The sequence below is a fragment of the Ambystoma mexicanum genome, chromosome 3p (assembly GCF_040938575.1).
Source record: "Ambystoma mexicanum isolate Mex_15411 chromosome 3p, UKY_AmexF1_1, whole genome shotgun sequence".
NCBI classification, from domain to species: Eukaryota; Metazoa; Chordata; class Amphibia; order Caudata; family Ambystomatidae; genus Ambystoma; species Ambystoma mexicanum.
This window is the reverse complement of record NC_090925.1, coordinates 776,556,537-776,572,283: the sequence shown is the minus strand read 5'-3', so window position 1 is coordinate 776,572,283 and position 15,747 is coordinate 776,556,537. Positions and strand designations below refer to the sequence as shown.

Here is a 15,747-nt window from a genome sequence, read left to right as displayed (position 1 = left end):
ACCATAGAAGGAAAAGGCAGATTAATCTGCATCTTTATTTAGGAAAAACTAGATTACCTTTACATTAATTTAAATCGCTCTTTCAGAGACTTTCTAAACTTTTGGCAGGGGACAGAGGTTCCCTAACCTTTGGGAACCCATTTTTTTCTTCTCATGTTGCTAGTTGATCCATGTGCCAGGATCGATATTTTCTCTCCTACACCTTGAATCACACTAAGTCATAATTGTTCTTCTTTCCAAACCAGACAATATTTAGAATCATACTACTAAGGTTGTTCAGTGTGTCATTACATCACATAAAGGTGTCTGTGTCCAGCAGGAAGGAGCATAGGTGCCGCGAAGGAGAGTTGTGGAGGTTAAAGCAGCTGAGAAGAAGAGGTTGTGTGAAGTATGCTGGACAAGAGAGGATGTGAATTGGGTGGAGTGGACACAAGTTTGGAGACATCAGTAAGAGAGAAACCTTCACGGGTTCCTTTGTCTTCCTAGACTCTTCCTTGACATTGTTTTCTCTGCTAGATGAAAGGGCTGCGTCGTGGGGAGACCAATTGTTCTCGATTTCTATAATGGGGTCTTCATTAGCTGCAAGTTCATGTCCCTGGGCACCAGATCCAGTAAACTGCACCTAAAAATGAAGCCCAGTACTTACCGAGTTTTAAAATGCGAATTAAGTCTTTTTCGCCCAAACTGCCAGTATGAGTAATTACTTCTGAGTCCTGGGATTGGCGACTATTTGAGATACTGATCCTCAGGAGTCTCGTTAGTCCAGAGTTGAGATTTATTGGAAGCAAGTCTGTTCCACATTTCCCACTGACTAACATTGGAGTTTTCCTCCTTTGCTGCATCTTCTTCGGGGGCTTCAGGTTCTCTAACCAACTTCTGAATCGCTCCATTGGGGCCTTCTCTGGTACTTTCTGGAGTCATTTGCCACAGAATCTGCGGGATAAAACCAAGACTTTCCTTAATTTTCCCCAAGCAAGGGGAAGGCGTACTGACTTTGTCCCATTGACTTCTGTTGCCCCTACCAGCAGACTCCGAGTGACCCGGTCCGGAAGCAAAGTTGCCGGTGTTGTTAAAGGCACCTTTTATTTCCGGACCAGGTCACTCGTAATGAGGCCTTCTGTATTATGTGTTTTGCAAGCACCAAGGACATTTCTACTTTTTTATTAGACTGTCTCGTTGCCTTTTCCTCCCCCTCTGTCACTATGTGTTAAGTACTCATCTGTGATAGTGGACTCACATTGAGGTAGTGGGATAAGTAGCCCTCAAAGACATTGCTGTTTTTATACATATAATGGGTATTCCTTAGCTCTGTGCATTATGTGCCTAAGTACGTATTCAAACTAATAGAAGTCTATATGTTTAACATGATAAATGCATATATTTTTCAGTATATCAGTGTGGTGCAGGTGTGCAGGCTAACTGTACCTATGGTCAGCCTGGTATCCCTACCTGAGACTTAACCCTTATTGCCCTGTCCACATTAGTTGGCTTTATGAGAGTTTTGTGATCCATTCTTGTCAGATATGCTATCCCCACCTTATGGCCATTGGTAGTACAGCCTTCATCAGAGGGTTGTACATACACTGCCTCAACCGCAACCCGGAAGCAAAGCTGCTCAAAGACATTTAAGAAAACTTGAGATGCTAAAATTGCGAATACGAGTAATACTCTAATGGTAAATGTGATTGTTCGCCAGAGCACCCAGTCTACTGAGATAAAGAAGATGTAAGCAGGTAAATCAAGATAATGATGGTAGGAGAATCTGATCACCAGGGAAAATCTATTCAAGTGCACCTTGTGTCTCACTTACAGGGATTCATTTTCTATGTCAATGAGCATGTGGAAATAGGAAAGGGAGCAAGTCTGGGTGTGTTTCTTTTGACATCCATGGAAGTGACCACTCCCAAGGAGACATGTAACTAATGTTAATTAAGAATGAAGTCATGCATTACCAGAGACAAGAAAGAAACAATGCTGCAGACCACACGCAATGCTGTCAAAAAATCCTCTCACTGTCCAATGGCATTCTTTTCAAACCTAGGGGAAGCGTTAGTTACCTAAATTGGCGTTGGCTCGGCTTCCTCCCACCTCTGGCCCAACTTGATCAATGACAATTACCCCCGGATCTTCTGTCCTCAAGCTTTTTTCATTTTTGACATTTGGGGATCCTAGTGAACAAGGTAAAGTGCGTTTCAAAAAGTAAACAATGCTGAGTATTGCAGATGCACGGAATATTTGACAAAAAGCCATACTCTCCACAAAACGTAATCAAGGTCTTAAAAAGTTAAGATGTCAAAGGTTAAGACACATTCTCACAGTTAATGGCAGCACTTGTACTCTCAACTCACAAGCCCCAAGTGAACAAAAAAAAAGAGGGTTTTTGCTCAAGTAGCAATTACACAGCACTTGTACTCTTACAATCACAATTATTTCTATACATTATCTCTGAATAGGATGATGGGGACTTAACATACACTAAATTTAAAATAGTATTCTTACTGTATAGTGTGTGAAACGTTTGGCTTTCAGATTTAGTTAGGAAATAGTCACGATTTTATCATTGCAGTTACCCATCATTACAAATAATGATTTTTTTTCTGGTGCTAGCAGCAATCATATATTATAGCATGTTGGAAATCTGTTTTGGGTAGCAAAGCGATGGGGTGGGAGCGTGCAAAAAAAAGAGTGAAAATAGCATTGAATTCTTAGGCTGGTTTTACCTGTGCTCTGGCTGTTGTCGCTTCCTCTTCTGCGTGTGTCTTTGGAATACCTTCGATGGAGTGGTTGCTCTCCATTTTCTCTCACTGACAGGTCAGGACTACGAACAGTGTCGCCTCCTGTGTAAATCAAGCAATCGAAAGTTAAATACACAAATGACTGCTGTGTCACCACTCACCATGAAATCACATCGCGAAGGAAAAATGTGGTACAAGGGTTCTTCAGAGAAGCTTCCTCGATTCATATACGTGTACATGAAGCAGGATGATCATTTTTTGCTACGTGTCAGAAAATCCTACCGATAGGAAAATTTGACAGTGTAGGATAATTTGACATGAATGGTCATGTCATTTTTTCCTACCCATCAGAAATTCCTATCTACAGGAAAATGTAGAAAATACAGAGGTAGGAACATTTGACAGGCAAAGACCTGGTAGAGAGAGGCATTGTAGGACCCACATGGGCATCCACTAATTAGAGTTGGATGCGCCACCAGAGAGTTGTGTTCAAACTTAGACCACCAGGGACATGAAAGAGGGGCCTGACATCTTTCAGAGGCTATATTTACCAGGGAGACTGGCCGCCATGGATACCCGACACCAACTGGAACCCTGAGTTCACAGATCCGCCATGGACGCACTGTGGGGCTGTGTGTGGAAATATTATGTGGGGCTTCAACCCTATTTTTTTAATGTAACACCTTCAAAGCGGGGGTAGCCCCATTATAAAGACTTCTCCTTTCACATACACCTTCCACCAGGGAAAGATAGATCAAGATTTGGTAGGGAAAGCTGGTCAATCGGGGCAGAGGGAGGGATATTTAAGTATGAGACAGGAAACAGGAAGTGTGGGTTGTCTGAGGGAGGTCAGACGAAAAGAAAGAGGCAGACAGAGACCAGCAGGAAAAAGGCAGAAGAAGAGGAGTGTGAAGGCAGTTATTTGAGCAAGTTTTGGCAAGTGGGTGCAAGGGTACTGCAGAGTGAGTGTTCGAGTGTGTGTGGCTAATGGACAGAAGCTAGTGTAAAAAGTGGATGTTATGTGAATGTTACTGGATGAATGGATGAATGGAGTGTGTGTAGTGGAGTGGTAGGAGAGGAGTAGTGGAAGGAGGGGACTAGTAGTAGAAGGAGGGGAGTAGTAGTGGAAGAAGAGGAGCAGCAGCAGTGGGAAAACGGTATGAGCAGTAGTAGTATAAGGAGGATTAGTAGTCGTGAGAGGAAGGGAAGGAGTAGTAAGAGGAGTAATAGTAGTGATTGGGTCTCTCTTGGTCGGGCTCGGACCCTCCTTTCGTTCTCGTGTCAAATTAACCAAAATATTGTTACAGTTTGTGAGCTTTTCACTTAACGCCCATCTCTCACTTCCCGCTGCCTCTGCAGCTTTAAAACATTTCACTGAGACTTTCGATTGGGCAATCTCACCTCGCCGAACCACTCTGCTACTTTGTATTTCGAATTTACATTTCTTAAGGTTTAAGTTACTTACCTATAACTATTGTTCTCCAGCACGGGTCTGGCATGGATTCACATGCTCATGAATATTCCCTGTCGTCAGACTGGGGACTCTTATTTAAGGAAAAAACAGTTTCAATTTCACTTTAAAACTGTATTTCTCCTCTAAACCAATCACTGTCCTCTGGGTCATACTGCCCCCATCAAATGACAGTCCGCTCCCTAAGCCCCGCCTCTGGCAGCCATCTTCAGATTTGGCTAGCATGTAAAGTGACAGTATGACCAAGAAGAGCCGCAGAGGGGCCAGAGGGAGGGTTCGCATGTGAATCCATGCCAGACCCATGCTGGAGAACAATAGTTACAGGTAAGTAACTTAAACCTTCACCAGCATGGGGTCTGGCATGGATTCACATGCTCATGAATAACAAATACACAGCAGTACACATTACACAACCACGGGAGGTGGCAAGGCTCAAAAGAAGCAGTTAACACTTACCTCTGGAACAGGGTCACCTCAAGTAAACAGGTTCCATAGCAGTGCCTGGCCGACTCTGGACTCCTCCCGGGAATACCTGTCAACGCAGTAGAACTTCGTGAAGGTATGCATGGACCTCTACGTTGCAGCCCTGCAGATGTCGAGCATGGCACACCAGAAAGGAATGCCGTCATCGCAGAGATCGCTCTGGTGGAGTGGGCTCTCGGACAGCCCGACAGCGGCCGGTTAGCCAGCTGATGACAGTGCATGATGCAGCAGGAGAGCCATCTTGAGATGGAAGCCTTGGACAATGCCTTCCCATGATTCACAGGCCCAAAGTTCAAAAACTATTGAGAAGTTTTCCGAAAACTCTTAGTGCGTGCCACGTATAACTTCAAGGCACGAACAACGTCCAGTGAATGCAAGGTCCTCTCCGAAGGCATGAAAGTGGGGTGCGTACGCAGTACCACTTTTGATTTGTGCAAAGTCAGATGCATCTGCTTGCAGGATAGGGCCTGGATCTCACCCACTCATCTGGCTGAGGTGATGGCCACAAGGAATGCCGTCTTCCACGAGAGAAACTTGAGTGGAGCTTGATGCATAGGTTTGAAAGGTGCCCCCATGAGTCTGGTCAGGACCATGTTGAGTTCCCATGCCTCAGCAGGCGCCTTTACCAGCAGGAAAGATTGAAAAAGCCCCTTTGGAAACTCATTGACGAGTCTGTGGGACCACAGCGAGGATCTACCTCAGGATCTGGTGTAGCGTGAGATGGCCGCCAGGTGTAACTTGATAGATGCATGAGCCAGCCGAGCTTTTGCCAAAGAAAGCAAGTATGGAAGAATCTGAGAGGCTGCGACCCTCAGAGGGGTAATCTTCTGCAACCGGCATCAATAGCAAAACGCTTCCACTTATGGCCGTAACACTTTATTTATTTTATTTATATACTTCTTGTTTGCTTGTTAGGCGCTTATACATCAAATAAAATCTGTTTCAAAGTGCCCACAGGGCAACAGTGAAGGAACATGGGATAGCAGTATAATTCAAATAGAAAGAAAATACAGCGGGGGAAGGGACGGCCGAACCTACTATACCTTGTGAGTATTCAGAACATGCAAGTGCAGCAAGGAAGAGGGCAGTGGGGTAGGTGCTGGGGTGTCCGTGCTCGAGGGCGGGCCACAGGTGAAGTTTAAGCTATGGCAAGTGCTATCCATCAAGGAGCCACATTGGGTGGAAAGGTGCAAGTCTCCAGTGCGGAGGGTGTGCCGAGGAAAATGCTGAAGGAGCCAGACACAAGCTGGGGAGATTGAATGTGAGTGGTCAGGGGCCCCAAGGATGCATAAGGGTCCAAGACACCAATCACAGCAACTGTGATATTAGGAGAGGAGGAAGAAAGGAAAGGAGGAGGAAAAGAGGAAAGTCTTGAGGTGCTTATGGAAGTTAAGAAGGTTCTGCTCAAGACACAGAGGGAGGGGGATGCTGTTCCATAGGAGGGATCCAGCTGAGGAAAGCGAACACCTCCTGCTCTCTGTTTAGCTAAACGCTTTACACACAAGGAGTTGGTGCCAGAGCAACGTAGAGGTTGAGAAGGAGCATATGTTGTAAGAAAGAGTTGCAGATAGTGTGGTCCCTGGCCCCAGACAGCCTTGTGGATGATGCACAGGGATTTTAATTTGATCCGTACAGTAACCGGGAGCAGCCAGTGGGGACATTTTAAGGCCAAGGATAAGTCTTGCTCCTCTATTCTGGATTAGCTGAAGGGGTCGTAGAGTGGAAGAATGTAGACTGAGGAGGCGGCTGTTGCAATAGTCAGGCCTAGAGTGAACTAGACCTTTTGGGGGAAAGTGAGAAACTGGAGAATTCCTCTGAGAAGGAAGAGTTGATAGTGGGACTTCTTGGCAATGTCCTGAGTGTGAGGGAGAAAGGAGAGAGAGGAGTGAAAGATGACTCCAAGGTTTCTGGCTTCAGAAGAAGGAGCAGGGGGAGAGCCCAGGTTTGGAGGCCAGAAAGAAGGGAAGAAGGAAGGAGCAGGGGTTCCAATCGGAAGGATCTCAGTTTTGCTGGCATTCAGGCACAGATAGTTGGAAGTGCACCAGGCCTGGATGGCAGCTAGGCAGACAGGGATGAAGGAAGGTGCGAGTGAGTCAGCAGGAAGTCTGAAAAAGAGTTGAGTGTTGTCCGCATAACACTGGATGTTGGGGGAGAAGGAGGAGATGACGAGTGCCAGCTGAGCAAGGTAGATGTTAAAGAGCCATGGGGAGAGGATAGATCCCTGGGAGACACCACAGGTGGAGAAGGAAGTAGGAGAGGAGACGGTGTCCAAGTTGACTTGGGAGGAGCAGTGAGTTAGGAAAGAGGTTAGCCATTCCAGTGCCGGTTCTGAGATAACAAGGGTATCGTGGAGCCTTTGTACGAGGATGGAATGGTTGACCGCATCAAAGACAGAGGAGAGATCAAGTAGGATGAGGACAACTGGGCAGTTGGAGTCCAGGGAAGCGAGCAGTTCTTCACGGCTGTTCAGAAGAACATTTTCAGTGCCTCTGGATACTCGGAATCCAGACTGAAATATGGCAGTAGTTGGATGGACAGGTAGGGTCTGGTTTTTTCAGGAGCGGGGGCACAAGGGAGTGCTTGAGAGAGGAGAGAAAGAATCAGCAGCGGAAATGTGGTTGCAGGAATCAGCGAGTCCGGGAGCAAGAGAGCCAATGTTGCCCTCGATGGTTCTGGGCGAGCAGGGGGGGAACCTGTTTGGAAGAAGCCTTTATAGAGCGGGCAATTGTGGTAACTTCTTCAGGTGTGACAGGGGTGAAGGAGAAGGAGGAAGGAAGGGTGTGAGTGGCCAAGGGAGGCAAGCGGGTGTGGGATGTGTTTGGTGGGTGATTAACAAGGGTGTTCACAATGTCCTACGTTTTGGTGGCAAAGTGTGTGGCCAGTGCGTTACAGAGGGCCTAGGAAGGAAGAGGGGAGGAGGAGACTACGGAGTTGGCTAGCTCCCTTCAGATTTTGGAAGTTCTGCCATCTTATTGGATGCACCAGATACCCGTGCCTGAATGTGAGCCCTTTTCTTGACAAAGATGGAGAGTCTGTATTGCCTTTGGAGCAGGCGGCAGGCCAGTTTGGCAGAGGGTGAACCTGAGGTTTGCCACTTCCGCTCTGCTGCTCCGCACTTTTGTTTCAGGTCTGCAAGTTCGGAGTCATACCACGTGTTACGCTTAGAGGTGGGTTTCAGGTGGATCCTCATGACCGGGGTAAGGATGTCCAAAGTAATGGTGATGGCTGAGTGAAGGTTGCTGAGAGCAGAGTCAGTGGTAGGTTTGAGGTAGGGGTAAGGGGGGATGAAGGTAGAAGCAAAGGCAGCAGCTGACACTCATTTCATCGGATGGATGTGCACGAACGAGGTTGGCAGGGATTTTGAGGGTGCGGTTGGCGGGCTGAAGGGACCCAGGTGGGAGGAGAGGAAAGAATGGTCTGACCTAGAGAGTGGTGACTAGAGGGGGAGCGAGAGAGAGGTCAGAGTGGATGATGGCATCCAGTGTGTGTCCAGCCAAGTGGGTTGGACCGGAGGGGAGAATGGAGAGGAAAAGAGAAGCGTAGAGATCAATGAAAAGATTGGACGCTGAGGCAGGGGAGTCCAATTGGATGTTAAGTCTCCCAAGAGGAGGAGGTTGGAGGTTTGTCGACAACGCCCTGGCTCTGGCAAGGTCCTCCCTTTAGTCCTCCAAAATCTAAGGCTGAAGGAGCCTTGCCTTTAGGTTCAGAGATCTAGGGTCATGATGAAGGATTGCACCTCTCTCCCTGGTGAGCAGATCCGGAAGTACCGGCAACTTGACTGGAGGCGACACAGACAGGCTGAGTAGGTCCAGACACCAAATCTGCCTCGGCCACACCAGGGCAATGAGTATCATCTTGGACCAACACTGTCTGAGTGTGTCGATCAAACATAGCAGGAGAGGAAACAGGGGGGAAAGGCGTACAGAAGCAGACCTGCCCACGGGAAGGAGAACGTGTCCCTCAAGCTCCTCAGTTGGCGGAATCTGCTGGCAAACTTCTGGCATTTTGAGTTCACCGGCATGGCAAAAAGATCGATAAGAGGTCTGCCCCATTTGACGAACAGACGGTCAACCTTATCCTGACGACGTTCCCACTTGTGGCAGGAGCGCAGTTCCCTGCTGAGGGAGAAGGCAATGATGTTCTTGATGCCTGCCAGGTAGAACGGGACGAGGAACATCCCTTTGTCCAATGGCCCAATACCACAAGTCCTGAGCTTCTTTGGAGGGTGCTGGGGATCAAGTGCCCCCTTGCGTCCTGATGTAGAACATGGTGGTGTTGTTGTCTGTGAAGATCCTCACCACCTTGCTCTCAGAGACGGTAGGAAACACTTGAGGGCCCAGAACACTGCCCATAACTCCAGGATGTTGATATGCAGATCCTTCTCCTATGGAAGCCACAGATCTCTGGCGTGTAGACGTCCGGTGTGAGCTCCCCAACCTTTTGGAGAGGTGTCCGGGGTGACCGTTTCCTGGAATGGCAGGGTTTGAAATCCCGCCCCCTGGGCGATGTGGAAGCGTACCCCCCACTGCTCTATCGCCCGACGGAACTCCTCGTTGAGGGGGATCTTGTCCTCAAAATTCCCAGACACTTGTATCCAACGTGCATCCAAGAATTCCTGTAGGGGCTGCATGTGCAACCTGCAGAGACGGACGAGGTAGATACAGGACGACATCATGCCCAGCAAAGACTTGATGGCCCGTACCATGGCCCCATTCGCCGACGACAGCCGCTGTACCTTCGCTTGTATGGGCCCTAGCCTCTCCTCCGAAGGGGATGCCAGGCAAGCCACTGTGTTGAGTCTGGTGCCGAGAAACAGCGCGTTCTTCGATGCCATCAAGCAAGACTTCGGATAGTTCACGGAGAACCCCAGCTCTGTCATTAGCTGGACGTCTCCTATGTGTGTTCATCAGCCAGATCCCAGGAGCGGGCTCATATTAGCCAACTGTCCAGGTACGGGTATAAGGGCATGCCCTGCAGCCGCAGGTGGGCCGCCACCGGGGCCAGGCATTTCGTGAACACCCTTGGGGCAACTTTAAGCTGAAAGGTAGGGCCTTGAACTGGTAGTGTTGGCCTTGTACCACAAACCATAGGAACTTTCAATGTTTCCTGTGGATGGGGACATGGAAGTACGCATCCTCTAGGTCCAACGACGTCAAGAAATCCCCTTCCTCCAGTTGGCCAAGCACCTGTTGCATTGTGACCATTCTGACTTTTTGGGATTCCAAGTACTTGTTTAGACGGAGCTGGTCCAGGATGGGTCTCCAACACACTGTCTTCTTTCTGACCAGAAAGTATCTGGAATAGACTCCGGAGCCCCAGAGCTGGTGGGGAATGAACTCTATCACCCCTTTCCGTAACATGGCTCGCACTTCTTGCATGAGCTTAGGGATGTGCTGCTCCTGACGCGCAACCAGTGGAATACGAGGGCACCTGCGTTGGAACTCCAAAGTGTGTTCCTGGGTGAGAGCGTCTAGCACCCATCTGTCGGTGGTGATCTTCTTCCACTCGCTGACGAACCTCGTCAGCTGGCCTCGAATCCGTGTGCACGAGTGGAGGCCTGACGTATTAGCGAGTTCAGGCTTGCTTGGGTGCCGGAGCCCTACCCTGTGGGCGACGGCGTTGCTGACCTCTGCTACCGTAGGCCTGGGAGCGACCCCTGTAGGCTTCCTGCGTGGAGGATCGGGGAGGTTGTCTGTACAACATACAGCATCCCTTCAATGATCTCGATTTCCCCCTGGAGGAGCAAAAAGACGACGCGCGATGCTGCTGTAGAGTGCCAAGGAAACGTGCTGTCTCCATGTCCATCTTTATGGCTTGAAGGGATTTGTCGACCGCCTTCCCGAACATATTTGCGCCATCGAAAGGCATGTCCAGAGCCTTTGCATGAATGTCCTGGCGAAAGTTAGTGGCCTTGAACTATCCCTGCCAACAAAGGCAAACTCTGTTTCCCTTCTGTCGGAACACTGTGTCGGCGATGTCCACTGCCACCGTAATGACATGGTCTGACGCAACCTCCCCTTCCTGGAAGAGAGCGAGAGCATCAGTTTTCTTGTTGTCTGGGAGGAATTCCAGGATAGGGGCCAGCTTGTACCAAAGCTCCCGGTCGTATCGGGACAACATTGCCAGAGCATTAGCTGCTTTGATTGTGGATGCTGCCGTCTAGATGACTCTCTTCCCTAGAGTGTTCATCTTCTTCCCCTCGTCGTCTGGGGGACTGATGATACGGAGGCCGTGTTGGCTGAATGTTTTCTTGCGGCGGCGGCGTGTCCGGTGATGGTTGTGACCTCAAGCACTTGGGTGCGGAGTACGGCACCCTGTATTTCTTCTCCAACCCGTCTCATTTGGTTGGAGCTGTGCATGGGTTTTTCATGAGGGCTACGCCTTCCTCCCAAATGTCATCCAAAAAGGGTACCACCACGATCGTCTTCCTCTTTGACTCCCGTTGCTAATATAGGAAGCCCTTCTTCTTGGGCACCAGCTGGAACAGCTCAGAGGGCCTGGAGATCGAGTGGAATGATCCCACCTCATCCGGTGGGGAGTCTCTATGAGGGGCGTCCAGGTGCGGTGCTTCATCATCTGCGGGGAGGAATCATCTGCGGGGAGGAAGTCCTCAACTTTGTCAGTTTCCGTGGCCGTCTCCATACCAGTGTCCGTGTGTGTATCTGGGTCCGCTGGTGGAATCGGATCCCGACATGGTGGAGGAGGCTGATTCACCAGCTTCTTACATGGAGGCTGGTCAGGGGCATGCAGTACAACAGATGCCGGTGCTGGAGGCAACCTCTGCTGGATCTCGTCACTACGGTGTGGAGAGTTGACAGGATGTCCGTGGATATGTCCCCCAGCTGAGGAGGGAATGATGGAGTGCTAGGCTCTGCCAGACATCCTCCTCGTGGACAGTATGGACGGACGCTTGGTCGTCGTTGTCCGTGGACGAGATGCCCATTGGTTGAACGTAAACTTTTGAGGACTACTTTGGGGCCTCTTTGCCCCCCCCCTTTTTCTCCTGAGGGCTGTGTACCGGGACCTGACTGCTGCCTTTCCACCCCCAGCCTTTGCCATCAGCAGCAAACTCAGCGGAATTGGCCTTTTGGTTCTTGGCCTTATCTTGGAGCGTCCGCAAAGGACTTCGACCTCCTCCCGGAGGGAGACCGCTCCTCGGATCGACCGGTCCTGGGTGAGGGATGGCCCTGCTCAGAGCACGGGTCAGAGGCCTTGCTCAACTTGAGCCATGCCGCCAGCCTGATATACCCTTCTTTCTTCGTCTTCTTGGAGAAGCCCAGACATATCTCGCAGCCATCCTCGTCGTGGTCCGGGTGCAGGCAGTACAGACACTTTTGATGTTTGTCCTCCATGAAGATGTTCCTTAGCCCGCATTGCGTGCAGGGCCTGAAAAGTGACCTTCCCTCCTTTTTCTCCTCCATCATGGTCAGATTGTGCGAAGTAGGCCCAAGACGACCTTCCAGAAATGTTGACGAACAATCGTCTTTGAGGGGCGCGCAACTTCACCGACAACAGATCCGCATTGCCGGCCGATGAAGAGCACACGGGCTCCAATAGAACTAAAATAGAACTTTTCCACAAAAAAAGTGGAAAAAAGTACAAAATAGGTCAGAGAGCAACCCGAGAACTCCCAACACTGATGCGTGCGATAAAAATCTGAAGATGGCCTCTCACTGGGGGGAGAGGGGGGGAGGGGTCTCTGGCTTCCTGCCCCTTCGGATTAACCCCTCGGTTTGTTGCTCTCCTTTGCCTGGTTCACCGTAGCACTGAAGAAACTGCCTCTTCTCGTGCACCGCCTTGCTCAAAAGTTTAACCAAAAAAAAATATCCTTTCGACTTGAAGTTCCACAATGCAATGTTTTCATTTTGCACCCACTGAGCGAGCTCCCCTAAAATAGCATTCTGGCGGTTTTGGGAGCTGCAATGTTGTAAATGAGATGTTTTTGCGGTTAGGGTCTCACCACTTGCCCCTCAAAGGCCTGGGATTTCCTGTCTGGCTCAGAGCTCCCTCGCCATATTGAAGCCTCCCCTGTACTCACAGGCTCAGTACTTTGGCAGTCCTCCTTGCTCCAGGGCTTCCAGGGTTCCTCCAGCTCTGGTTCTTCACTCATGGCTTCTGTGCTTCCTCCAGCATCCTCAGCTGGCTCAAAGTGTGTCTGTGTGCTCCACCTTTCATACTGGCTGTGAGAGTTAACCAGAATCAGGTGACAGTGGTTACCCAGCCCCTTCCTCGCTCTGCCTGTCCTTGTTAGCGGGACAAGATGGAGAATGCCCATAGGAATTCATGGCACATTGATTCCTATGAGAAATCTTCATAGCTCCAATCTGCCTCTTCCTCGTTCCAGTGGTTTGGGGGAAAGACAGTGGGGAGGAATTATGGGAGTTGTAGTATTGCTGAGTGATGATAGGAAAAGGAGGAAACATATTAACAGGAAAAGGGGAACCATTTTGTTGTTTTAAAATATGGGGTGCTGTGTTTGTTCTCCTTTTCCTGGTTCTCCTAACCATCCCTTTTGTGTTGGTACCTGTTGGAATTGGGGAGGGGGCAACGGGACAAGACTTCCAAAATCTATAAAGGTGGAGGAAAGGTTAGGTGGGGGGGTGGGGCAAAAAGGCGGGGGAATACCATGTCTCTCCCAAGGGTGTTCCTCCCGCAATCCCCAAGGAACCCCTGCCCGGGTGATCCTCCCTCGCTTGTCCGCCCCCAGGGTTGGGATCCAAATGCGATGGCCCTTGCCTGGCCACCTGAACAAAGGATCCCCGGGGTCTACAAGTGAGAACACCCCCAGGTTTCCACAAATTGCAGAAGTAGAGAGGTTCTCGCAATAAAATATTTTTTTGGGATACAATCAGATGCCATCTAAAGTTGACATCTGCTTTAAATTTTGCTGCACTCTTAAATTAGACATTGGGCCTCATTACGAGTCCAGCGGTAACCCTCACCTGACTTCCCGGTGCCACCGGTCTATTACAAGTCCAATGGCCCGGGAAGTGAGGCACCGGTAAAATGTAAGTCCCCATTCCCATAGAGTCCCATAGGACTCTATGGGAGTGGTGACTCAGAAGCACCGGCACCGTTGCAAACCGTGCCGGTGCTTCCGTGAATGGTCTGTCTACCGTGGCCGCAGTGCCTGGCAGGGGTAGACGTGTCAGACATAGTTTGTCGGTCCAGAACCGGCAAACTTATAACGAGGCCCTTTATGTTGAATCCAGGTGCCCTCTAGAGTTTGATATCTTCTTTAAATCTTGCTGCGCTCCGAAATTAGACATTGGGATTGCCATTGCTCTGTATCATGCTGCACTCTGTAGTGTGATAAACCTGAGGGTAAGCTCACTACCACTCCCTTAGGATCTTCTGCACAGGTGGCCAGGGAAATGCCATTGCTCTTGGATCCCGACCCGGGAGGTGGACAAGCGAGGGAGGATCACCTGCGTGGAGGATCCTTGGGGATTGAAAGTGGGGTGCCCTTGAACGAGACGCAGTATTTCCCACCTCTCTTCCAGGGAGAAACCTTTATTCCAGGAGTGGTAATAGGGTTTTGTAATTCATGTCCCATTGACCAGGAAAAGGATAGGAGATATTTTCAATTCAGACGTACTGGAAAGAAGGCCAAAAGGGATAAATAGAATAACGGATGAGCGTATTTGAGGACAGAGAGGGATGCCCTTGGGAGGGACATGGTATCCCCTTTTCCTGCTAATGACCAACCAAACCCATCCCCCGTCTTCATGGGGTATTATAAATCAACCCCCTGGCTTCCTCATACATGACTACAAAAAGTACTGAGAGGAGGAAGTGGCAACCGGGAGTATTGAAGACTAGTTGCTTTCACCACATACTGGGATGAGGAAGAGGCCTGCTGAGAGCAGATGCGGTCAGGCATGTCCCCTTAATGATGGTCAGGCAGGGCTAATTGTGAACTCGCATCTGCAACCTGTTAAAGGGATGCAGGTGTATAAAACACCCACCAAATGAGAGTTTGAGAGGAAGTGATGACAGGAACAGTGGCAGCAGGGAGGCCAAGAAGAACAGTGAGGAGCTGTCTGTGTTCAACACGCCTGTGGTTCAGGGAAGAGCAGCCCGGGAGCTGGGGCTCTGTGGAACCGAAGGAGGCATGAAAGGGCAGCCGTGTCTTAAGTATGCCCCTTTTTCTATTGCTCAAGGTGCTCGTTCTCATGGGGCCAGAAGCTATTTAAAGTCATCAAAGAAATCAAAAACCCAACATACTGCAGCAAATGCTTCATACCAACACAATCCCTATGTGACAACATCACTAACCACCTAAGAACAAAAATAGAAACAATTCAGCAAACTAATGATGCAAGCCACGCAACAAACACAAATACGGAACCACCAAAAACCAGCACACCACCAACCGCAACAACACTCGACCGATTCAAACCTATAGTTGAAGAAGCTTTCAACACAAAGAAATCCTCAACCACAGAAGCCTAGCAACATACTTCCGGCTAATGAGGAACCTATACCTAAACACAGAAATAGTACCTAAAACATTCAAATCCGCATATATCATGCCTATCCTAAAAAACAAAATAAGAAGAACAGAAGATCTCACAAACTACAGATCTATATCAAATTTACCCTACCTGGCAAAACTATTGGAGAACCACATCTACAAAATCCTACTGAACTATGTAGAAGCCAACAGGACACTCAACCACTCCCAAGTCGGCTTAGATCCATGAGAGTAATGGAATCAGCACTTCTATCCATATAGGACAACCTAAAAATAAATGTAGACAACAGCACTCAATTGGCCCTCAAACTACTGGACATATCAGCTGCCTCTGACACAATTAGACACACAACACTAATACAGAGACTGGAAGAATACGGCTTAAAGGACTGCACTCTACATTGGTTAAAATCTTTCCCCACTAACCGAACTGAAAGAACATGCCTACCGCCATTTACTTCTAACACCAAAACCGTCTCCTACGGTGTACCACAAGGTTCTAGCCTCTCCCCACTCCTCTTCAACATCTAATGAAACTCATTCAAACCCACGGACTAACCACCTCCAACTATGCAGATGAC

At 49.1% G+C, this 15,747-nt stretch overlaps 1 protein-coding gene across 3 annotated transcripts in view; it reads right to left on the bottom strand.

The window, feature by feature from the left end:
• The window catches only part of LOC138580857 (zinc finger protein 514-like), a 361,413-nt gene that overhangs the window by 184,175 nt on the left and 161,491 nt on the right, over window positions 1-15,747 (bottom strand). For 2 of the 3 annotated variants that reach the window (XM_069651738.1, XM_069651739.1), the window contains exons 4-5: window positions 2,721-2,837; window positions 2,058-2,168 (exon numbers count right to left, since the gene is read on the bottom strand). In XM_069651738.1, the coding sequence (XP_069507839.1) occupies window positions 2,058-2,168; window positions 2,721-2,837 (228 nt within the window). The remainder of the gene's footprint in view (window positions 1-2,057; window positions 2,169-2,720; window positions 2,838-15,747) is intronic. The other variant, XM_069651740.1, reaches the window with a different exon arrangement.